Here is a 26,349-nt window from a genome sequence, read left to right as displayed (position 1 = left end):
CTTATAGATGAAATTACAGTTCGTCCTCCATATCTGTGGGTTCAGTGTTTGTAAATTCAACCAACCAAAGACAACAAAATATTCAATATCAAAAATATTCAACAACAATGAAAATGAAAGGCTGTGTCTGTACCAAACACGGATAAGCTTTTTGTCATTATTCCCTAAACAATATAGTATAACAATTATTTACATAGCATTTGCATTGTATTAGGTATTACATAATTAATCTAGAGGTTAAACGTATACAGGAGGATATGCGTAGGTTATATGCAAATACTACTTCATTTTATATAAGGGACTTGAGCATCCACAAATGTTGGTATCTGTGGGGATCCTGGAACCAATCCCCCTGTGGACACTGAGGGATAAATGTATATGGATTCCCAGGGGAAAACACAGGGACTAGGTGGGATGAATATAGATTAAGTAAAATCAGCCAAGAGTTGACAATTGTTTAAGCTGGGTGATAGGTACATAGAGATTCATTTGGGTATTCACTCTGCTTTTGCATATGCTTAAAATTTCCATAATAAGAAGTTAAAGAGAAAACAGTAAGGACGATTCAAACAATCCAACTTCTCTCCTGAGAAGTAAACCTTTTTCAGACCTCTGTTTATCCACTTATCATTTATTTACACACCTACACAAACGCATCCTCTATTTACTTATTTACAGAGTGCTATCATGCTATATATACTGTTCTGCAACTTGATTTCTTATTAAATGATGCATCATTAACATCTTTCTATAGCTGAATACTATGCTGAAACCTAAATAAATCATAATTTACTGATTCAATCCTTCACTGAAGAAAAATAAAATGTTAACAGTTCCCCTGTTACAAACAACTTTCTGTTGTTGGCTTTACTTATGTGTATTTTACTAATTGGGTACAAATGCCCAATGCCTATAATTGTACAATTATAAAACTATTTCAAAAACAAACTTAAATATAAAAAAACTTCAAAATCAATAAAATTCACATTAACAACATAAATTTCATGTGATACTTTGCTGAACTAAAACACCACTTATAATGTGGGTTATGCTACAGATAAAATACTTGAGAACTATGCATATATATACACTGTTCTCATCTATCTGTCCGGCGACTCCTTTCCCACTTTTCTCCATTAAGACTACTGAGGTTGCAGTGAGCCGAGATGGCACCACTGCACTCCAGCCTGGGCGACAGTGCGAGACCTCGTCTCAAAAAATAAAATAAAAAAAGACTACTTAAAATCCTTGCATCAGATGGGATTCCTTTGGTAAGGACATTTACACAGTAAATTGAGTTTTCCTCTTTTCACACTGGATTGCCACAGTGAAATTTGACACCAAACCTCAAAAACAAAAATGCAAATGGGGGATTGAAGTCTCATTAAACTCATCAATTATAATGTAACCCAGAGTATACATATGTTTAATTTTTTAATGATGCCAAAAATTAAAATTAAAAAAAAATTCTCATAGTAGAAAGACTGGAAGAAGAGAAAGTGGTGGGAGAAGGAAAATCAAGATTTTTTTTTATAGGCATATCAATTTTGAGATACCCCTTAAGACATCTGAGTGGAGATGCCAAGTACTCACTTAGAGATAAAGTCAGCCCTGAAGATAAAAATTTAAAAATCAATGGCATTTAAAGGCATGGGGTTAGATAAGATCAACTAGTGGGAGTAAAGATGGAAAGGAGCAGAGGATCTAGAATAGAACCCTAGCACCTTAACATTCAGAGGCCAAAGAGCAAATACTTCACTTTTCAATTCTGGTAAAGCTACAGTATATATGAAACAAACAACTTAACATATTGTTATGGGTGTATACTTAAACAATAGGCTCTTATGTGCAGTGCACAGGGGAGCTTTTGTTTTGTATACCGCTTAAAGTGTATGATAAAAGAGTTTTTTCCATGCAGACTAATGATTACTTACTTTAACTAGTTGAAAAGGTATTTTGGAATCAGGATACAGGAAGAAAGGGCAAAGAAAAGAGAATGATCAAGTTTAGTAGCTCTGAGAGAACTATTAATACAAGGTAACATTTCTCAAAAATAAAAAAGTATGACAATACCAATTAAAAAGGTATGGAAAAAAAGAACTCATGAACTGCTGCTGGAAATATAAATTAGTAAAGCTTCTTTGGAGAGCAATTTTGTAATTCTAGCAAAATTTAAACCCAACTATTTACTTAGCAATTCTACTTCTGAGTATACAACTGTCCTAAACTTTTACACATAGCAAAACCTGAAAATAACCTTAATATCCATCAAAAGGGGAACAGAAAATAAAATGTGATACACCAATGTAATTTCATCTAGTAGTTCAAATCAATGGACTACAGCATCCTCTCCCTCTCTCTATATATATACATAGATCATTTTATTGTGGTTGCTGTTGGTTTTTTTTGTCTTGTTTTATACAGACAGGATTTCATTATGTTTCCCAGGCTGGTTTCGAACTCCTGGCTCAAGTGATCCTCCTGCCACAGTCTCCCAAAGGGCTGGCATTACAGGTGTGAGCCATTGTACCCCACCTACATTTATCCATATGAACATATTTCAAAAACAATGATAAATGGAGAAAAAAGACGCAGAATGGTATCTATAGTATACTATTCATATAAATTTTAAGATTCACAATAGTGGTTTTCTCTGGAGAGGATGGGAGAGAAGAGAATGAAACTGGAAAGGGGTAGTAAAGGAACTTCAACTTTTGTAATAATGCTTTATTTCTTTTATAATATAGAAGCAGGCAAATACAACAAAACGTTAGATTTTATTAGTTCTGGACCAGGTGCAGCGGCTCACACCTATAATCCCAGCACTTTGGAAGACTGAGGTGGGTGGATCGCTTGAGCTCAGGAGTTCAGGACCAGCCTGGGCAACATGGCGAAACCCTGTCTCTACCAAAAAAATAAATAAATAAAAGATAGATTTTATTAGTTCTGCATGATAGGTACATAAAGATTTATTATATTATCCTCTGCTTTCATCTCCACAATTGGAAAAAAGAGGCTGTGCATATACTTGCTTTATTCATAGAGGAAAAAAGGCAAAATAAGCAATAAGGAAAGAGTGAAAAAATTTTAAACAAGCTTATCATGGTCAACTGAACATGTGTCTTTTGAGCATGTTGCAGGAAAAGTTGAGAATAAATCTGAAACTTTCAAGCTGGCTATAAAAGACAAGAATACTTGAGCTTTCAAACATGACAAGATTAGACTATTTCTTTACGGCACTGATACTCAGTTTGGTCAAAAGGCATATCTAGGTGATATATCCAGTATTTCAAGAGCCTAAAATCATCACTTTAGGGCTGAAATAACATGGTATTTAAAAGTGAAGATAGGCCAGAAGTGGTGACTCATGCCTGTAATCCCAGCACTTTGCAGGGCCGAGGAAGGCAGATCATCTGAGGTCAGGAGTTTGAGACCAGCCTGGGTAACATGGCGAAACCCTATCTCTACTAAAAATACAAAAATTAGGGGTGTGTAGTGGTGGGCACCTGTAATCCCAGCTACTCGGGAGGGTGAGGCGGGAGAATCGCTTGAACCTGGGAGGTGGAGGTCGCAGTTACCAAGATCGCACCACTGCACTCCAGCCTGGGTGACAGACTCCACCTCAAAAAACAAAAAGTAAATAAATAAAAGATAATCTTGATAGATTTTTTAAAAGATGATGTGGTACAAACATTTTGTCATTTTTTTTTACTCTTTCTCAGCCCATGATTATTCTCTTCAGTATCTGGAGAAAGAAACTAATGATACATTAATGGTTAGGCATATTTTAAAACCATATTTGAATGTTAAAATTGAATGTGAAGAAAATACCTTCAGAACAAAATACAACCAAATAATGCATTAAAAACTCATTTGGCACCATTCTATAAATTAAATCACTTCATCTTCTAACTTCTTTTGAGTGTGATCAATGAAGTATCTGACAGAGTTGAAAATATTCTTTAGTGAAAAATTTCTCCATAATTTCTTTCTTTTTTACAGACACAGTCTTGCTATATATATTGTCCAGGCTCAAGCACAATGGTTATTCACAGGTGCAATCATAGCTCACTGTGGCCTCAAACCCCTGGGCTCAAGCACTTAATTCTCTTTGCTCAACCTCCTTAGCAGCTGGGACTACAACTGCATGCCACCATGCGTAGCTCTCCATGATTTCTGAGTCTGTATTCAATCTAAATTTCTGACAGTCATTTGCTGCCATTACTAAAGAATTATAGTTCTGAGTTACAACTACTTCATAATTTAATGGAAATTAAGAAAAGAAACCAACTAGATGAATGACTACAAACAGTACTGTACTGGACACTGAAAGGAAACAATGTTTATTCCTATTTTAAATATCATGAGTTCCTAAAAGTCATCGAAAATGGACAGTTCACATGTATGCTGAATACCCATAACGTAGTCTACAGATTCCTAAGATGTGAGGAAGCATTAGGTAGACAGAGATGAAGGAGAAAAGGAGATGAGCCAAAGCCCCACAGCCTGTTGTAACATTTTGCCTGCGGCTGCTCTGGGACTAGGACAAAGGTAGAAAGCTCTTTTCTTCAGTCTCCCTCCAAACATCTAAGCTGGCCCCTTACTTCTACAACTGAATTCTCAGGTCACTTGATAACACTGTTCAATACATTCTAACTTCTAAACAAAGCAGATTTATATGTAGATTTCATTATTATTTAGAAAATACTAACAAAAGAAAACATTATTATATTTTGCATTTGTACAACACTCAACACTAAGAAAATACAAAGAATAAAAACCAGAGTAGAGTTTTTCCTATTCAAGGAACCCATGTTGATAATAACAGCAACACTGGCATTACAAGCTGACTGTAAGGTTAAGTGCAGCCTTACCCAGCTGGTTCTTCATCCCCATGAGCACTGAGTTCATGTGCGCTTTGGAGGCATACAGCTTGCTCACGGCCTTCCTTGACCTGATCATCTCCTTGGCCAGAACTACACAGACATCCTTCTGGCCCTTCTTGGCAGCATCTTTCACAGATCGTTTCACTTTTTCTTCTTCTCTTTGGATATCTAAATTTAGAACAGAACATCAAAAATCAAGGGTAAGTCAGGTTTATTGGCACTCAAATACATTCTTACTGTGATCTAAATGTGTCTATTAAGTAGAAAAACATGTAGAAGGATAAACATAAAATCAAAATAATGTAGTGAATATTCATCATTTCCAGAAACAACATCAAAGTAGTTTAAAAGAAAAGTACGATCTTATTACACTTGACAAAATTTCGAAACACCCTTCTTACATTTGTTGGTACTGGCCCTAAGAACTTAAAAAACAAAATTACTATAAATGCATTCCAGAGCTTGCTCCAATAATCAATAAGTAGTATTCCCACAATCATAAGAGTACAGTTTCTATACAGTCACTAATCATTTCTAGAAACCTGCAACTTAAGGAAAGCCTGAACATATTATAAGTCTCATACCAGCATCAGCTAAAGGTAAGACATGTCTTTATTATATGCTTTATGATCAGTAGTGTTTTCTCCAATTTTTAAAACTGTGGCAAATACATAAAATATACCGTCTTAACCATTTTTAAGTGTACAATCAGTGGAATAAAGTAACATTCACATTGTTGTGCAACCATCACCTCCACCCAGAACTCTCTATTTTTTTTTTTTTTTTTTTTTTTTTGAGACGGAGTTTCACTCTTGTTGCCCATGCTAGAGTGCAATGGTGTGGTCTCAGCTCACTGCAACTTCCACCCCCTGGGTTTCAAGTGATTCTGCCTCAGCCTCCCAAGGAGCTGGGATTATAGGCACCCACCACAATGCCCGGCTAATTTTTGTATTTTTAGCAGAGATGGGGTTTCACCATGTTGGCCAGGCTGGTATCGAACTGCTGACCTCAGGTGATCCACCTGCCTCGGCCTCCCAAAGTGCTGAATTACAGGCATGAGCCACCGCGCCTGGCCCAGAACTTTTTTCAACTTTCCCAAAACTAAAATTCTGCACCCACTGAACAGTAACTCTCCATTTCCCCTTTCCCCTAACTCCTGGCATCCACTATTCTATTTTCTGTCTTTACGAATTTTACTACCCTTGTTACTTCCTTTAAGTGGAATATTTTTCTTTTTCTGACTGGCTTATTTCACTAAGCATAATATTTTCAAGGTTCATCCATGTTGTAGCATATGTCAGAACTTTCTTTTTAAGGCTCAATAATATTCTATTGTATGTATATACGACACTTTACTTAACCATTCATCTGTCAATGGACACTTGGGTTACTTCCAATTTTTAGCTATTGTGAAGAACATGAATGTACAAACATGTCTTCAAGACCCTGCTTTCTTTTGTGCATATGCCTAAAAGTACAACTGTTAGGTTACATGGTAATTCTATTTTTAATTTTTTGAGGAACAGCTGTACCGGTTTTCACAATGGCGACATCATTTTACATTCTCACTAACGGTATACAAAGGTTCCAATTTCACTACATACTCACCAACACTTGTTATTTTCTGGGGGTTTTGTTGTTGTTGTTTTGATAGTAGTCATTCTAATGGGTATGAGGTCATTTTGATTTGCATTTCCCCAATGATTAGTGATGTTGAGCATCTTTTCATATGCTTACTGACAATCTGTACAGCTTATCTGGAGAAATTCCAAAAGTCTATTGAAGTCCTTTGCCTCTTTTTGAATCAAGTCGTTTTATTGTTGTGGCATTTTAGGTGTTGTGTATATATTCTGAATACAATCTCTCGTCAGACAAATGATTTGCAAATGCCTTCTCCCATTCTATGAGTTGCCTATGAGTAACTCTGTTGGTAACATTTTCTTATTTTTTTAATACACAATTTTTCTTTTTCTTTTTTTGTAGAGATGGGGTTTTGCCACGTTGCCCAGGCTGGTCTCAAACGCCTGGGCTCAAGCAATTGACCCACCACAGCCTCTCAAAGTGCTGGAATTATAGGCGTGAACCACTGTGCCCTGCCAGGTAATCTTTTTAAGATGCACGAAAATTTTTTATTTTCATGAAGTCCAGTTTGTCTACTCTATTTTTTGGAGATGGATCTATGTGGCTCAGGGTGTAATGCAGTGGCTATTCACAGGCATTAGTATAACACATTACAGCCTCATACTCCTGGCCTCAACTGATCTTCCAGCCTCAGCCTCCCGAGTAGCTGGGACTACAGTCACACATCACCATGCCCAGCAGTTTGTTCTTCATGTTGTGAAGTTTTGCCCTATGTTTTTTTCTAAGAGTTTCATAGTTTTAGCTCTTACATTTAGGTCTTTGATCCATTTGGGGTTAATTTTTGTATACATTGTTAGGTAAAGGTCCAACTAAATTCTTTTGCAAATGGATATTCAGTTTTCCCAGCACCATTTGTTGAAAACTGTCCTTTCCTCCACTGAATGGTCTTGCTACCCTTGTCAAAAATCAGTTGACAACAGGCAGAGTTTTTCTGGATACCTATTTTATTCCATTGGTTTATATGTCTGTCTTTATGTTAGTTTAAGTACATTGATTTTCTCTCTGTAGCTTTGTAGCAACTTTTGAAACCAGGAAGAGAGTGGTCAAAGTTTCTTTTTTTAAGACTATTTTGATTATTTAGGGTCTCTTAAGATTCTATAAGAATTTTAGGACAGATATCTCTATTTCTACAAAAAATGTCATTGGGATTTTGATAAGGATAGCACTTTGAATGTATAAGATTGCTTTGGGTAGTACTGACATCTTAACAATATTTAATCTCCCAATCCATGAAAATGAGATATCTTTCCATTTATTTATGTCTAATTTCTTTCAGTAATATTTCATCATTTTCATTATACAAGTCTTTTGCCTCCTTGGTTAAGTAAATTCCTAAGTATTTGATTATTTTTGATGCTATTGAAAATGGGTTTTCTTAATTTCCTTTTCAGATTGTCCATTGTTAATATAGAGAAATACAATTGATGTTTTTGGTGCTGATTTTATATCTTGCTACTTTATTGAATTTATTAGTTCTAATAGGTCTTTTCTGAAAAATCTTTAGGGTATTACACTTATAGTATCAGCTGCAAATAGATTTTTACTTCTTCCTTTCCAATTTAGATACTTTTAACTATTTTTTTCTTGTCTAATTCCTCTGGCTAGAAGTTCAATATTACGTTAAAGAGAAGTGGCAAAAGTGGGTCTCCTTGCCTTGTTCCTGATTCTAGAGGAAAAGCTTTTAGTCTTTCACCATTTACTATGATAGTCCCTGTGGTTTTTTTCATACATGGTTTTTACTATGTTCAGGTCCTTCTATTCCTAGTTGTTTTTAGCATGAAAGGGTGCTGAATTTGGCCAAATGCCTTTTCTGTGTCAATTGAGATGATAATGTGAGTTTCTTTTCCCCTTCTTTCTGTTAATGTGATATATTACACTGATCAAATTTTATATGTTGAATCATTCTTGCATTCCAGGATAAATCGCACTTGGCCGTGATGTGTTTAATGTGTTGCTGGATTTGGTTTGCTAGTATTCTGTTGAAGATTTTTGCATCAATGTTCGTAAGAGATACTGGTCTACAGTTTTCTTGCAGCATCTTTGTCTGATATTATATCAAGACAATACTGGCATCACAGAATGAATTAGGAAGTGTTTTCTTTTCTTCAATTTCTTGAAGTTTGAGAAGCACTGGTGTTAGTTCTTAACTGTTTGATAGAATTTACCAGTGAAGTCATCAGGTCCACAGCTTTTCTCTGTCAAGATATTTTTGATCACTGATTCACTCTCCCTGCTAGGTATAAGTCTGTTCACATTTTCTATTTCTTCATGTTCCAATCTTGGTAAGTTTTATGTTTCTAGTAATTTGTCCATCACACCTAGGTTACACAATTTATTAACATACAATTGTCCATAGTATTCTTATAATCTTTATTTCTGTGGAATCAGTAGTAATGTCTCCACTTTTAACTCTGATTTTAGTACTTTCAACCTTCTCTTCTTCCTTAGTCAATCTAGTTAAGGCATATACATTTCGTTGTCTTTTTCAAGAACCAACTATGGACTTTGTTAATGCTCTATTCTTTTTCTGTTCTGTTTGTCTCTGCTTTTATCTTTATTATTTCCTTCATTCTGCTAGATTTGGGTTGAGTTTGTTCTTGTTCTATTTCCTTTAAGTTGAAAGCTAGGTTGTTCACCTGAGGTTTTTTGGGTTTTTTTTTTTTTTTTTGAGACACGGTTTCACTCCCGTCACCCAGGCTAGAGTGCAAGGTGGGTCACCATTGCAACTCACTGTAACTTCTGCCTCTGGGTTCAAGCAGTCTTCCCACCTCAGCCTCCCAAGTAGCTGTGACTACCCATAGACTACAGCACCTAGCTAATTTTTGCATTTTTGATAGAGACAGGTTTCACCATGTTGCCCAGGCTAGCCTCAAACTCCTGGGCTCAAGTGATCTGCCCGCTTTGGCCTCCCAAAGTGTTGGGATTAAGCCACCACGCCTGGCATTCATTCTTAATGTAAGCATTTATAGCTATTAATTTTCCTCTGAGTGTTGCTTTTGCGGCACCTTCTAACTTTTGGTATGTTCTGATTTGGTTTTTACTTGTCTGTAAGTACTTTCTAATTTCCTTTGTGATTTCTTTTTTCACCCATTGGTTAAGAATGTGTTGCTTAATTTCCATACATTTGTGAATTTTCCAGTATTCTTTCTGTTACTGATTTCTAATTTCATCCTGTTGTGGTCAGAGAAGATACCTTATATATCTTTTAAATTTGACTGAGACTTGATTTAAGTCTAACATATGGTCTGTCCTAAAGAATGTCTCATGTATATGTGAGAAGAATGTGTATTTTGTTGTTGGGTAGTATTCTGTATACATCTTTAGATCTAATTGTTTTATTTTTATTTTATTTTTATTTTTTTTGAGGTGGAGTCTCGCTCTGTCTCCCAGGCTGGAGTGTAGTGGCACAATCTCGGCTCAACGTAACCTCCACCTTCCAGGTTCAAGTGATTCACCTATCTCAGCCTCCCGTACCTGGGATTACAGGCACAAACCATGACACCCAGCTAATTTTTGTATTTTTAGTAGAGACAGGGTTTCGCCATGTTGGTCAGGCTGGTCTCAAACTCCTGATATCAGGTGATCCACCTGCCTCAGCCTCCCAAAGTGCTAGGATTATAGGTATTAGCCACTGTGCTCTGCCTTCATTCTTCAGGACCCCTGTTTTCCTACCTAATTCCTATCTAGTTAATAGACCCATTGTTGACAGTGGGGTATTGTCTAACTATTACAGAAGAAATATTTCTCTAATTCTGTCCACTTTTGCTGCATATGTTTTGACAGTCTGTTATTATATACAAAAATATGTACACTTGTTTTATCTTCTTGCTGTATTTAATCTTTTATTAATATATAATATCCTTCTTTGTCTCATATAATCTTTATTTAAAGTCTGTTTTATCTGATAATAACATAGCCGTTCCTGCTGTCTTTTATTTACTATGTCCATAAAATATCTTTTTCCATCCTTTTTGCTTTCAATCTATTTGCATTTTTGGATCTAAAGTCTTACTCTTGTAGACAGCATATATGTTTTTAAATATAAGATTATGTTTTATAAAATTCATTCTGCCAATATCTGTTATTTGATTGGAGACTTTAAATCCATTTACATTCAAAGTAATTACTGTGGGCTGGGCACAGTGGTTCATGCCTGTAATCCTAGCACTTTGGGAGGCCAAGGCAGGAGGACTGCTTGAGTCCAGGAGTTCCAGACTAGCCTAGGCAACATGATGAAACCCTGTCTCTACAAAAAATACAAAAATTAGCTGGTGCAGTGGCATGCATCTATAGTCCCAGGTACTTGGCAGGCTGAGATGGGAGGATTGCTAGAGTCCAGGAGGTCGAGGCTGCTGTGAGCCGTGTCACGCCACTGCACTCCAGCCTGGGTGACAGAGCAAGACCCTATCTCAAAAAAAAAAAAAAAAAAAAGGAATTATTGATAAGGACAAATTTTCTTCTACCAACCTGTCATTTATTTTCTGTATGTCATAGCTATTTTGTCTCTTGTTTCCTGCATTAATGTTTTCTTGTGTGTTTACTTGATTGTTTTGGTAATGAAATGTTTTAATTCCCTTCTTATTTCCTTTTGTATAGCCATTTTCTTTGTGGATACCACAGGGATTACGCTTAACATCCTAAACTTATAACACTCTAATGTGAATTTGCATGAGCTTCTTTGTTTTTGAGTCTCACTTTATCACTCAGGCTAGAGTGCAGTGGTATCATGATCTCAGCTCACTGCAACCTCCGTCCCCCGGGTTCAAGCAATTGAACCCACTGCTTTCTGGCCTCTAATGTTTCGGATGAGAAATCTTCTAAAATCTTATGAGGATCCTTTGTATGTGACAAGATGTTTCTCTCTTGCTCCTTTTAAGATTTTCTCATTGTCTATGGCTTTCTACAGTTTGATTATAATGTGTCTTTCTTGGCGAGATCTCACTTGAGTTTATCCTACCTGGAGTTCACTGAACTTCTTGGAGGTTTATATTCATATCTTTCATCAAATCTAGGAAGTTTTCAGCCATTTCTTCAAATACTCTTTCTGCACCTTTCTCTCTCTTTTCTCCTAAAATTTCCACATTGCATGTTGGTCTACTTGATGATGTCTGACAGGTTTCTTAGGCTCTGTCCATTTATTTTTTATTTTTTTTTATAGACAGGGTCTTGCTCTGTTGCCCAGGCTGGAGTGCAGTGGCATGATCATGGCTTACTGCAGCCTCAAGCTCCTGGACTCAAGTGATCCTGCCTCAACCTCCTGGGTAGGCAGGACTACAGGCATATATCACCACACCTGGCTAATTTTTGTTTTTATTTTTTGCAGAGATGAGGTTTTGCCGTGTTGCCCAGGCTCGTCTCAAACTCCCGGCCTCAAGCAACACACCTGCCTCAGCCTCCCAAAGCGTTGGGATTATAGGCGTTAGCCATTGCAGCCAGTCTCATTTTTTTCTTCTGTTCCTCAGACTTCATAATTTCAATTGTTTTGTTTTGAAGTCTGCTGATTCTTTATTTTACCTGCTCAAATATGCTTTTGAATCATTCAAGTAAGGTTTTCACTTCAGTTATTACACTTTTCAGCTCCAGAATTTTGGTGTTTCTTTTCTTGTTTTCTATCTTTCCATTGATATTTCCATTTTATTCCACTGTTTTTTTTTTAACTTAATCCACCTCTTCCTTTAGTTCTTTGCACATCTGTAAGATACTTGCTTTAAGTGTTTGTTTAGCAAATCTACCATCTAGTCTTTCTCAGCAACAGTTTCTAGTGACTTACTTTTCCCTGCTTTGAGGAGGCCATATTTTCCTGTTTCTTTGTATGCCTTATGATTTTACTGAATGTTTGAATCTTCTAAAGTGATAACTCTGGAGATCAGATGCTGCCTCTTCCCCAGGGCTCGTCAGGTTTGGTTTTGTTTTCTTTTTTGTTTTTTAAAATTGGCATAGGATTTCTGTGGTAAAGATCAGCACAAGGTATAAACTCAAGGTCTTCTGAGCTATTTTATGAGCCTGTACCATTCCCTGGGCATGCACAGTGACTTCTATATTCCCTCATATATACAGCTACTTTTGAGTAGCCTAGCTCTTGATGACAGAAATGTAAAATGGCACAGCTGCCATGGAAAACAGTAAATGGTTCCCCCTAAAATTAAAAATACTATTATTATTTGATCCAGTAATGATTTCGTTTATGTATGCAAAAGTACTGAAAAGAATTGGAAGCAAAACAGGTATCTGTACATCCATCTTCATAGCAGCATTATTCACAATAGCCAAAAGGTAGAAACAATCTAAATGTCCATCAGCAGATAAGTGTATAAATAAAATATGGTATATACAGGCAACAGAATATTAGCCTTAAAAAGGAATGAAATTCTGATACCTGCTACAACATGGATGATCCTTAAAAACGTTACAGTAAGTGAAATAAGCCAGACACAAAGACAAATATTATTTGATTCTACCTATATGAGGTACTTAGAATAGTCAAATACTTAGATACAGAAGGTAGAATAGTGGTTACTAGGGGCTGGGGGTAGGGAGAAATAGGAAGTTATTGTTTAATAGGTACAGAGTTTCAGTATGGATGAGGAAAAGGATCTGGAGATGGATAGTGGTGATGGTTGCACAACATTATGAATGCACTGACTGCCACTGAACTGTACACTTAAAAATGGTTAAAATGGTCAGCTTTATTTTATGTAAATTTTACAATAAAAATAAATAAAAATCAGCAGCAAGACTAGTATGACTCACTTATAAATAAACATTTGGGTATAAATACAAAAACAGAGAGAAATATATCTAGAAAAGGATGATCATAAAAAGTATTTGTGGTGGTTATCTCTAAGTGGTCAAACTTCAGGGCGATTTTAACTTTCTTCTTTCTACTTTTCTGAATTTTCACATGTGTATATTTCACCTTTATAGTCATGAGTACTCACCCAAGCTGACTATTTTCATTTAAGGAGCAGATGAAATGAATTACCTAAATTCATTCCAATTATTGCCTATAATGAGTGTTCAAAATGTGTTACATTTGACTGAAAGCTAAACATGTGGACTACCATAAATCTTCCATGAGAAGCTGAGAACACCCTATAGTTACATTTTGCTTTAAGTTACTTAACTTGTTATTTAAGTATAACATATATACAGAAAAGTAAACATAACTGTACAGCTATATACATTTTCACAAATTAAACATGCTCATGTAACCAGGACCTAGATCAAGAAACAGAGTATCACCAACATGCCACAAGGCCCCCTTATGTCACCTTTAATCCACCATTTCCCCCCAATAAGCATAGCCAATAGCTTGACTTCTGAGAACATAAATTTGTTTTGCAGTTGCTCATTTTTATACTAGTATTTCTTTTTAAATCCATTCACCTTGACTGCTAGTATAAAACCAAATGAAAAACCAACTGCTACGATAAACCTTCATATGCTTTCACAAGTAACATTTAAAGCAATCACATTACTTCATAGTCACACTTTATCAAAGTGCCCCATCCCCCTTTTTGGTATCACCATCAAGTAGTGAAGTCTCTACTGTATGCCAGGTACTGCCCTAAACATTTTACATATATTCACAGATTTAACTGTCACAACAATTCTAAGAGATTCAAAGAAGTTTATATAAGGACAGGTGATATCAGAGTTTAAACCTGGTAATGTTAAGACTCCAAAATCCATGATCTTTTTCTGATATCATGTTAGAGTTAGTAAATTAATAAATTACTATTAATGACAAATAATAGGAAACATACATGAAAGATATTGGGCTTGAAGATCGTCATTTAAAAGGCAAAATCAGCTATGGATGTGAGAAGAAATACAGTGAGCATAGCACAAAAAAGGAATATGCAAGGCTGTGAGACACTAATGAAACTTATGAGGTTTCTAACATTTATTTTTGACACAAATCAATTATTATAATTGTCATACATTTTACCTCTACATGTTACAAGCCCCACAATACATTATTATTTTTACTTTCAAGAGTCAGTAAGTTAAACACATTCTTAAGAGGAAAAAATAATTTATATTTACTTATATATTTACCATTTCCAGCATACTTTATTCCTTCATATAAATCCAAGTTTGTATCTGGTATGATTTTTCTTCAGCCTACAACCTCTTTTAACATTTATTTTATCGGCAACATATTCTTTCTGGCTTTTGTTTGAAATTATCTTTATTTCACCTTCACCTATGAATGTTATTTTCATTGGACTTAAATCTAGGATAACATGGGGTTGTTTTGTGGGGTTTTTCTCACCATATGAAAGATATTCTAGTTTGCATTGTTTCTGATAAGAATTTAAAAATCATTCTTATCACTGTTTATTGGACCTAAATTTGTCTTTTTTGGGGGGTTATCTTTTTGGTTTTCAGTAATTTGATTATGCTTTGCCTTTGTATGGTTTTGTGTTTATTCGATTTGGAGATGAGTTCCTTGGATCTGCAAGCTTAACAGCTTTCATCATGTTTGAAAAACATTCAGTTACTATTTCATATGATCTCTTCCTGACCCCTCTCCTCCTGACACTCAAATTACACACATTAGCTCACTTGATATTAAAAGCTCTGTGTTGTTGTTTTTTCTTTTTTCTGTCTGTACTACAGTTTGGATAATTTGTATTACAGGTTGAATATCCCTTATCCAAAATGCTTAGAAACCAAATGTCTTTCAGGCTTTAGATTTCGGAAGGTTTGCATCATACCAGTTGTATATCCCTAATCAGAAAATCCAAAATCCAAAATCTGAAATATTTGGGCTGCTGATAGGACACTCAAAGGAAATGCTCATTTGAACATTTTAGATTTTGTATATCTTCAATTTCACTTATCTCATTTTCTGTAGTGTCTATTCTGCTGTTAAACCCATTTAGTGAGTCTTCATTTAATTTCACTTCATTTCAGATCTTTCACCTCTAGAAATTCCATTTTGTTATTTTCTGTATTTTGTATTTATCTCCTCATTATGTATACATTATCCTTTAATCTCAACATATTTATAATAGCTGCTTAAAAATCCTTGACTGTGAATTCAATCATCTGTTTTTTTCGTGGGGGTTTTGGATTTTTGGTTTTTTTTTTTTTTAATCTATTTCTATTACCTGGCTTTTTTCCTGATTTGGGGTCGCATTTTCCTGCTTCTTCATAATAGTATCTCATTGGAAGCTGGCCACTGTGTATGTTTCATTGTTGGGTGTCTGAATTTTGTAGTCTTCCCTTAAAGAGTGTTAATCTTTACTTTGGCAGGCAGTCAAATTACCTGCAAATCAGCCTTCAAGTCTTTTAAGTCTTGTTGGTTAGTTGGTATGGGCTTGTGGTAGCCTTTTTTCTAGGACTACCTACCTGATCCTTATTATTAAGGTGTGACTCTTCTGAGGTCTCTACTGAACATCCCAGAGGTTCAACAAAGTCTCTTTTCTGTGTCTGATCAGAACTCAACCATTTCTCAATCCTTTATTAGCTCTAGGAATTATTCACCTTACAGCTTCCTGGTAGTTCTGTTCCTAGTAATTGTTATTTGCCCAGCCTCTCAGAATTTCACTCTAAGCATGCACAGCTTAGTATTCAGTCAAAGACTCCAATGGATCCTATGGAGACATTTGAAGTTCTTTCTCTGAGTATTTCCCTTCTCTCTGATACTCTGCCCCACAAATTCCAGCCACTCTCTGAACCCTTATCTCTATTCTCAACCCAGTGAAACCACTATGCTCTGCTTGGAATGTCTTTCCATGGGCTATAATCCAGAAAGTATCTCCAAGCAGAATGACAGGGTCATATTAAGGCTCTCTGTCTTTGTTTCTATTCTCTCAGTGATCACAACCCTGTACTGCCAGCTGTCCAATGTTTGAAAACAGCTGTTTCACAGATTTTTGTCCAGTTTTTTTTCTCTCTTGCTTTGTCCAAAATTTTATTTACAATGAGAATGCAAGTTGAAAAGCAATTACTCCTTCATGGCTGGGAATGGAATTTCCCTCTCCAATTCTTTTTAAAGAAAGTGATACTGGGATACCTTTATGATATTAACTCTTCTCCAATCATGAGTGTTAAAAACCTTAAAAGTTTTAAATATTACCATCCCTTTGTAAATCACCTTAAATGGTACTAAACAAAAAAAAAATCAACTTTATTTATAAACATACTGTCCTCAATTTACAGTCATGCTAAGATAAACAGAGCAGTGACAATGGAATTGTATCCCTTACTTATGTATAATTTATTTAATTTGAATTCCATAAAAGACAATTCTTTATAAGTAGCAAGAGGTTTCTTTTGCTCTTCCAAAATATAAAGTTTCTTCTAACTCATGATCTTTTTTAAAAATACTGATTACAGAATTAAAAAGCAAAATAAGTCAGACAGCTATAAGTAACTGATATAGGAATAAACTATGTCTTATGATATATAAATGCAGTTTATTTTTATGAACTGAAGCAAAATATACCAAGAAGGTGAAAAATAGAAGACATAAAATGATAACTTACCCCTTATTTGCCTGTCCACAACTCTCATTTCCTTTCTTATCTTCAATGACCACTCATTGACCTGGGAAAATTTTTAGAAAAGGAATGAGAAGAAAAGCTGAAACTCCTAACTCAATCTAATTTGACAATTTTGTATTAACTCTACATTTATTCCAGATACAAAATTAAAAAAAAAAAAAAAAGCCATTTTCAAAGACAGAGCTTTAGAGTCAAATTTTACTTTTTTTAAAATTTCACCTCTTTTTTATTCACAGTGCACAGGAGTTTCACCTTATTCAAAGATTTGTAGCTGAAGGCAGGCTGTAAGCAGCACTTTATATAAAACCTCAGAAAGAGTATGGTACTCTCTAGGTACACAAAGATTTGAAGAGGTCCAAGTGCACAGTTAGCTTTAAGAGCATCAGAAAATTTTCATCTTTCACAGGTAATCATTTCAAAAACTATTCTGCCTGTGTCATGAGAACTCATCTTTCCCTTTTTCCCTTTAACAATAATGCTTTTCCATTTTACCAAAGAAAAGCATTCCCCTAACCTATGTCTCTTATTACCATGGTAGTTCTCTGACGGGCAAACATTTCTGAAGCACTAAACAGAGGGTGGACTGGAAATGCTGATGGAGGTGTTGAGGAAGTAGTAAATTACTCTAATGATTACCAAATTGTTATGCAAGTGAACTGTTTTCCAATTCTTCACGTTTCAAAAACCCTGTAGGAAAACCTGAGTTGTGTGAGTCAATCATTAAAAGTCAATTTTATGCTAAATTACTATGTGCTTTTTAGTACATGACTCAGAAGTTCAAAAAAATGAGTGACACTGCTATAACTAAACTCCTTCCATTACCCTTTTATTACATCAACAAGGTTTCTCAGCACTTGAGTCTAATAAATCATAAAACAGGAACAGAATTTATGCTGAACCCTTGTAGCATTCATTCATGTAGCAGTCATCCATGGACTAAATGGCATTTTTTAAAAGTCCATACCATTAGAAGATGTATTTCCAATAAATTTCATTTTTAATGTTTAATATTGAACAAAATCTGTAAACTATTATGCAACAACAATTGTAATAATTTGTGAAAGTTGTTAGAGTCAAAATGAAGTCACTAGTGTATTAAAAAATCTGACATATACAGCTGGAAAGGCTAAGAGGGTTCTCACACTTGTATACCTAGACAAAAACTATTACAAAAGACTCTGCAAAAACCACAGCCTTGCTTGCTCAGAGGCACTGCAATCTTACACAAAAAATACTTTCGCAAGGACATCTGCCCAGCAACTGCCTGTCCAACCTTGGACTGGCATCACTCTTGTTATTGATCTCTGTAGCCAAGGATAATCATTTCAAAACAATTACATAACCCTCCTTTTCCCTTTAAAAATCTTTGCCTTCCTTTACGTCCTTGAATATATACATAGTTTACCATGGCAAGCACATTCCCACTGCAATGCTGTTGCCAAAGAACCATCATTTTCTTCTAGGGAACCTCTCTCTGCTTGTTATTTAGGTTGACCAACTCCACTCAGAAGAAATACTTAAGCACTTAAAACTGTATGCTCATACAAGTTTTAAAAATCTAATCAGGTTTATGTAGTTTTTTTCAAAGTGAAATTTATATAATTAATCATTTTAAAGTATACAATTCACTGGCATTTACTGCATATACAATGTCATACAACCACCACCTCCCTATACCCTTTAAATAATCTCTTCCTATCTCCCCCTCCCCAGTTCCCTGGCAACCACTAATTTGCTTTCTGTCTCTATGGGATTGCTTATTCTGAATATGAAAGGAATCACACAATGTGTTAACTTTTCGTTTGTGGTTCCTTTATTTAACATGATGTTTTCAAGGTGCCTCCATGTTGTAGCATGTATCAGTACTTCAGTCCTTTTTATGGCTGGGTATTATTTCTTTATATGTGTATAACACAACTCATTTATTCATTCAACTGTTAATGCATGTGTATGTCTGGGTTGTTTATACCTTTTGGTTACCATTTCTACCACATCTCACCAATACTTGTTATTTTCTAATTTTTTTATGATAGCTGTCTGCTGAGTGTGAAGTGGCATCTCACTGTTTTGATTCACATTTTCTTAATGCCCAGTGAAGTTGGATTTTTTTTTTTTTTTGAGACGGAGTTTCGGTCTTTGTTGGCCAAGTTGGAGTGCAGTGGTACTGTAGCAGGACGAGTGGCAGACAAAAATCCTCAGACACCGAGTTAAAGAAGGAAGGGGTTTATTCGGCCGGGGGCATCGGCAAGACGCCTGTTTCAAGAGCCGAGCTCCCCGAGTGAGCAATTCCTGTTCCTTTTAAGGGCTCACAACTCTAAGGGGGTGCGTGTGAGAGGGTTGTGATTGATTGAGCAAGCAGGGGGTACATGACTGGGGGCTGCATTTACCAGTAATTAGACTGGAACAAAACAGGACAGGGATTTTCACAGTGCATTTCTATACAATGTCTGTAAGATAACATAACCAATTAGGTCAGGGGTCGATCTTTAACTACCAGGCCCAGGGTGTGGTGCTGGGCTGTCTGCCTGTGGATTTCATTTCTCCCTTTTAGTTTTTACTTCTTCTTTCTTTGGAGGTGGAAATTGGGCATAAGACGATATGATGGGTGGTCTCCTCCCTTATTCCCCCTTTTGAGACTCTCATTTTATTAGTGGGAGTTCTCACTTTCATTTTCACTACCCATGTCTTCTTGCAAGACAGACTGATAGTGATTCATATAGCACACTTGTGCTGAAGCATTTTGGTGAACTAAGGTAGTGATGAAGCTTTTTATCATTTGAAGAAGTACAGGTATCAAACAAGGGAGCAGTAGGCAGGTTCCTATTATTATTATAACTCTTATTATAAGAGTTTTAAATCCTCCTAGCGCTGGGAACCATTTTCCAAACATGGCCCCAGGATCAAATCCATGCCACACTTGCATGGGCACATGTGCCAGTTTTGTCATGTTTCTAGGTCTTCAACTACTTGCCCTTGATCATCTATTTGTAAACAGCAATTAGTAAGGTTAAATTTCCCACAGATCCCTCCTTTAGCTGCTAGCAAGTAGTCGAGAGTCAATCTATTTTGACAGATAGCATTTCTCATCAGAGTTTCTTGCCAGGCCAGAATAGTCAAGCCTCTGCTGGTTTTATTAGTGATTATTTCTAAGACAGCTTGTAACCGTATGATTCGTTTGATCATGTAAATGGGGGTCCGGTATCCCCACAAGCTGTCTTGTGCCCAAGTAGTAGGCCCATAATATTGTATGATTCTCTGAGGGGGCCATTCATCATCTTTCCAATTTCCTATAATTATCCTTCCCTTTTCACGGGAAGCACAGACAGGGAAGCCCAGGAGTTCGCCTGTTTTTATGGGCAGTAGGAAGAAAGACGGTTTAATAGTGCCAATAACACAACTACCTGCCCACTAGTCAGGTAATCTGGCATAAACTCTATGCCCACATATCCAATATAATCCAGTGGGGGCTGTCCAGTCCCGGTGGGACTCCGGGTGGGTCCACACGGTTTGCAACTTTTGGAATTTGCTGAATGGATTCCTCTCTGTTTGATCTGAACTCCACCAAGTGACTGTTTTTGTGGTACCAATATACAGTTTCTGTCCCAGACAACTAAGTCGTCCTACAGGGTGAGTGAATTCTTTTCCTTCTCTAGCTATGCAATATTGTCCAATAATTGAGGCTTTTAGGACCCAGAAATTATCAAGGTGATTATTTTGAGCTGGGAATTCATCAGGAACTGGGTCTGTAGGTACTAATTCTCAGAATTCTCATGGCCATTGATCTCCCATTACAGTTCCTCCACATACATAATATGAAGTGACATTGAGAGACTGGGCTACATGCTCAGCTAATCGCAAAAACAAATTTCTTGTTTTTCCTGGAATTTCTGGTACTGGTATATTTAGCTCATCATAGAAAGTTTGAAACACTGGTTCAGGAGAGCGTCTGTAAACTTCTCCTTGAACCAAGATATTTACTCGAGGATCCAGTCTGGCCCCATCAATTCCTAAGGTCACACGCTCCCCTTTTTTCCAGAGAGGATCCAGGGGATTGGTTATTACTAGCTCTAAGGGGTTACACTGTCCCTTAGTACAGGAAGGGCCATTTTTTCCTTTCTGAAGGTGGACTGGATCCTCTTCATTTTTTTATCCAAGTGACCCAAATGACACAAGACCAGTAGCCACATTCATTTCCATACAGTCCTAATTCATGACAAATATACTTATTTTTGGTCATATAGCCTTTTTCCCAACTAAAAGAGCCACATCCCCTTCCTAACTTATCGCTATTAATGACGGCACAGGCATCAAATTTCAAGGTGACTTGTTTGGGCACCCTTTTTTTTTTCTGTTTTGGCTAACACTTTACTGATATCATTTATGAGTCCCTACCAGTCTTCAGTTCTTAATCTTATTTTAAAAACTGTGGTCATGGGAGGCTCAGATGAGGCAAAACACACATCAGGTTGGTCATTTCCTGGGCTACATATCTTGTATAGAATAACATTATACAAACAAGTTATTTTTAAGGTTCCAGTACACTTCTAATGACCATAAAATAATAGGACCATAGCAACCTTTTGTCCTACCTCAGTGACTTGATGTATACACTGGAAACAGCCCTCAGTCTGAGGAAGGTCAGTTGAAGTCCTTACTGTATAAGTCCAAATTTTAAGGAAAATGAGTCCCGTGATGAGTTTCCTCATGCTTCGGCCATGCATGGACCAGTCAGCTTCCGGGTGTGACTGGAGCAGGGCTTGTCGTCTTCGTCCGAGTCATTTTGCAGGGGATGGCGAAGCTGCTCCCATCCACGTACAGCTCACAGTCTACTGATGTTTAAGGATGGTCTCGGAGGTTGGTCCCACTAGAATAAACTGTGTCCAACACCTCTACACAGTTATGTTCAACTGGGCTCTCTGATACCAGGAGCAAGGTGGTGGGGTTTAGGGTGTTGCAAACTTCAGTGGTTATGTGGGGATTTTCACATAGCCAGCTTTGGTACTTGGTTAATCTAGCATTTGTTAACCAATGATGTCCTTTGGTATTTATTAAAGTTACCATAGCATGGGGAGCCTTTATATTCAGGTTTTGCCTAAGGGTTAGTTTATCTGCTTCTTGTGCTAACAGGGCCGTTGCTGCTAGGGCCCTTAGACCTGGGGGCCAGCCTTTGGAAACCCTGTCTAGTTGTTTTGAGAGATAGGCCACTGGCCTTGGCCAGGGTCCCACAGTCTGGGTTAAAACTCCAACTGCCATTTTTTCTCTTTCTGACACATAGAGTGTAAAGAGTTTTGTCAGATCAGGTAGCCTTAGGGCCAGGGCCAACATGAGTTTTTCTTTTAACTCATGAAAACCTCGTTGCTGTTGGTTGTAATAGATGTAGTTTATCTAATCTACATTTTTATTAACAGTCACCCACCAAAATATTGACTTAAATCCTGCAACTATTTGATTTCCAGCTTTAAATTGACCTGGTATTCCTTGTGGGACTCCAGTTGTGTTAAATAGACATGAGAGTCGAAAGACCCACAAGGGGCTTCTCTCACTTTACAATGTCTTATTTTTTCTCCCTGTGGTTGATGAAATGCCAGGATGAAAGGGACAGCCACTTGGACTAAACTACAAGTGCCACTCCAGTTATTCGGCAGAGTCCCCAGTAAAGGTCTACCACAATACCACCACACATCTGCTCAGGGATGAACAAGGGCTGACTGATTGATAAGCTCTTGAAAATTCTTAAGCTCATCGCATCCCTTCAGGTCTCCCAGGAATGCTATGTTTCCTCCCTGTCGTGAGAGACACGAAGTGAACTTAGTGTTGGGAGATGGAAGCTAGACGGCCCTCGGGGGCTGAACCGCAGGGTGAAGAGAGAGCCCGGCACGACTTATTACTCCAAGCTGTAGAATCCTGGAAAACAGCTGCCATGCAGCCTACACCTGGTCGACTGGAGGACCACCTTAGTGGAAGGGGGACAATCTGGGCCTCTGGCCTGTCATGTGCACAAGCATAACATTTGCTTTTGTTTAACATGCAGATGGAACATTTGATCCATTTTAACCAGGCATTTGCATCTTAGTATCCTGTCTTAATTGCTAAAGTTTGTTTTAAGTCTTTAACTTCTATGATCCTCTAGTAAAATGAATGTATGGTCTTAAGGAAATTACAAAAACCAGTTGGGGCGGTCCATCCTTGCTCTTCAGTGGTCCACAAAACGTTTGACCAACTACAGCATGGAGGCTCTACATCGGGGGGCAAGACTCCTGGTTGGCACTGGGGTCTTTATTGAAATCTCTCTGGATTAAATGGTCCTAGTTTACCCATCCTTGCTCTTTAGTGGTCCATAGAACGTTGGACCAACGACAGCATGAAAGCTCTACATCGGGGGGCAAGACTCCTGGTTGGCACTGGGGTCTTTATCGAAATCTCCCCTGATTAAATGGTCCTAGTTTACCCATCCTTGCTCTGCAGTGGTCCATAGAACGCTGGACCAACTACGGCATGAAAGCTCTACATTGGGGGGCAAGACTCCTGGTTGGCACTGGGGTCTTTATCGAAATCTCCCTGGATTAAATGGTCCTAGTTTACTAATGCCCAGTCTGAGGAGAGTCAGGAGGGACAAAAGTGCTTTTCTGAAATAGAAAGCTGTCTTTGACTTGGCAAGTCCTCACAGGGTATAACAGGGCAAGCATTATATGCAATAGTTTGTGGTGAAATTGACTTGGTTATGTTGCTGACTAGATGGTCAGCAATAGAACAAGGAAAGAAGAAAGAGTAATAGAATAGATGAAAAGAGTTTAATTTTTCTTAGCTTTAGTTTGGTAGAGTTTTCCCCTGGGACTATGGTCCACGACTCTGGAGTGGGTGGCACTTTCTTGACTCAGGTGTGATGAGGCCATCCTTTTTTTTTCTGTACGAACGGCAGTCTCGGTGGTTAGCAGCACAAGGTAGGGTCCTTCCTAGGCTGGCTCAAGTTTTTCTTCTTTCCACCCTTTGATAAGAATGTGATCTTCAGGCTGGTACTGGTTTACTAGAAATTCTAGGGGTAGTACATGTGCTAAAAGACTTTTAGTTTTTTGTTTTTTTCAGTTACCCAGGAGGAACCATCAATCATCCTGTCCTGAAGGGAGTTCCTCCTAGGTCCAGTCAGACATCCGTATGGCAATTAAGATTTAGATCTCCTATTAGGAAACCTGCTGGGTTAAGGGAATTATCAGTGGTTAATGTTAAATCATCTTTCTCTCTTTGACTTTCCTTTTGCCTCTATCCTTCTCTCTCTCTCTCTCGCTCTCTGCCTCTCTCTTAATCTCTCTCTCTCTCTCCTTGACTCCCTCTTTGCCTGTCTCTTTCTCTCTTTTTGCCTCTTTTCCTCTGTCTCTTTCCTTTCTCTCTCTCTGCTGGTCTTTCCTTGCCTCTGCCAGCCGCTTATGCTGCTGTTCTCTGAACCACTGTGTGTTGGGGGTGGGGGGGTCTAAAACCAGCTGTAACCAAGTATCTATGTACCGCAGCTGGTCTGGGTACCCTGGCTTACAGGTTACCTTGTGCCATACCTTTGAAACAGGGGACCTGTCCAGCTTCATTCTAATGGCCAACCTACCTCTAATGCTGGCCAGTCTATCTTACACAAAGTTTTAAGTTTTCCTGGTTTCATAGTACTCCATAGTCTCCCTTAAATCCTTTTGTTGAAATTTTTCAACATAGCTCCTAGTGGGGTGGGCTTACTTTATGCCTACCCATGTTTCCTTGAGACAAAACACCACACTCACACCACACACACATCACAAAACAACAGGTAAAAAGGGCACACACACACTTTTGTAGTTTACACCAAACCCAAATCGAAACCAAATCAGAGTATCTGGAAATTCAAGCCAGGTCAAAACCAAAACCAAAGTATCACGCAATCCAAGTCAAGTCAAAAACAAAACCATAGTGCCAGTACAGGCACACCGTGGGTGATCAGGCCATGCTTCCACTCAAATGGAGTGGGCAAGTTTCAAAGACTAGTCTTACCAAGTTTTAGATGTCTAAACTCCAAGTGCCCACTCCTTCCTGGTGTTCAGCCACTGCGTTGATCCTCCATGGGGGCCTGCCACACATTGCTCAGGCGAAGCGTCTCACTGGGGCAAATGCCTACCCGGGAGTACTCTCAGGATCCGCGTCACTCAGGCTGGTCGGAGTCCCCTGCAGGGTTGTTCCACAGGGCAGGCTTAAGCCGCCTAAGGAGCTGCCTTGACCATCCGCCAATCACCTTGCTTCCCAGTCAGGGAACCAAGAAATGTAGCAGGAGAAGCGGCAGACAAAAATCCTCAGACACCAAGTTAAAGAAGGAAGGGGTTTATTCGGCCGGGGGCATCGGCAAGACTCCTGTCTCAAGAGCCGAGCTCTCCGAGTGAGCAATTCCTGTCCCTTTTAAGGGCTCACAGCTCTAAGGGGGTGGATGTGAGAGGGTCGTGATTGATTGAACAAGCAGGGGGTATGTGACTGGGGGCTGCATGCACCGGTAATTAGATCAGAACAAAACAGGATAGAGATTTTCACAGTGCATTTCTATACAATGTCTGTAATCTATAGATAACACAACCGATTAGGTCAGGGGTCAATCTTTACCAGGCCCAGGGTGTGGCGCCGGGCTGTCTGCCTGTGGATTTCATTTCTGCCTTTTAGTTTCTACTTCTTCTTTCTTTGGAGGCAGAAATTGGGCGTAAGACGATATGAGGGGTGGTCTCCTCCCTTAGCGCAATCTCAGTTCACTGCAACCTCCGCCTCCAGCATTCAAGTGATTCTCCTGCCTCAGCCTCCCAAGTAGCTGGGATTATAGGTGCTCACCACCATGCCCAGCTAATTTTTGAGTTTTCAATAGAGATGGGATTTCACCACACTGGCCAGGCTTGTCTCGAACTCCTGCCCTTAGGTGATCCACCTGCCTCAGCCTCCCAAAGTGCTGGGATTAAAGGCATGAGCCACTGCACCCGGCTGAAATTGGACATCTTTTCATGTGCTTGTTAGTCATTTCTATATCTCCTCTGGAGAACTGTTTATTCGTATCTTCTGTCCATTTTTTAATTGAGTTGTCTGTTTGTTGGGTTGTATGAGTTCTTTATACATTCTGATAGTAGTAGACCTTTCATTGATACATGATTTGCAAATATTTTCTTCCATTCAAGAAAATCTTCTTTCTTGATAATGTCCTTTGAAATACAAAAGTTTTTAACTTTGAAAAAGTCTAGTTTATCTAAAGAATGTGTTTTTTGAACTTGTTCTTAAAGTCTCAGCTTAAATGTTACTTCAGGGAGACATTCCCTGACTCA

General features: G+C 37.9%; 1 protein-coding gene across 1 annotated transcript in view; it reads right to left on the bottom strand.

Moving 5' to 3' along the window:
• CHMP3 (charged multivesicular body protein 3) overlaps window positions 1-26,349 on the bottom strand; it is a 60,025-nt gene that overhangs the window by 19,186 nt on the left and 14,490 nt on the right. The window contains exons 2-3 of the mRNA XM_050753109.1: window positions 17,027-17,087; window positions 4,875-5,054 (exon numbers count right to left, since the gene is read on the bottom strand). Of these exons, the coding sequence (XP_050609066.1) occupies window positions 4,875-5,054; window positions 17,027-17,087 (241 nt within the window). The remainder of the gene's footprint in view (window positions 1-4,874; window positions 5,055-17,026; window positions 17,088-26,349) is intronic.

This window comes from Macaca thibetana, chromosome 13 (assembly GCF_024542745.1).
Source record: "Macaca thibetana thibetana isolate TM-01 chromosome 13, ASM2454274v1, whole genome shotgun sequence".
In the NCBI taxonomy this organism is placed as follows: Eukaryota; Metazoa; Chordata; class Mammalia; order Primates; family Cercopithecidae; genus Macaca; species Macaca thibetana.
Note: the sequence above shows the minus strand (reverse complement) of the source record. Positions and strands in the feature narration are given on the sequence as shown.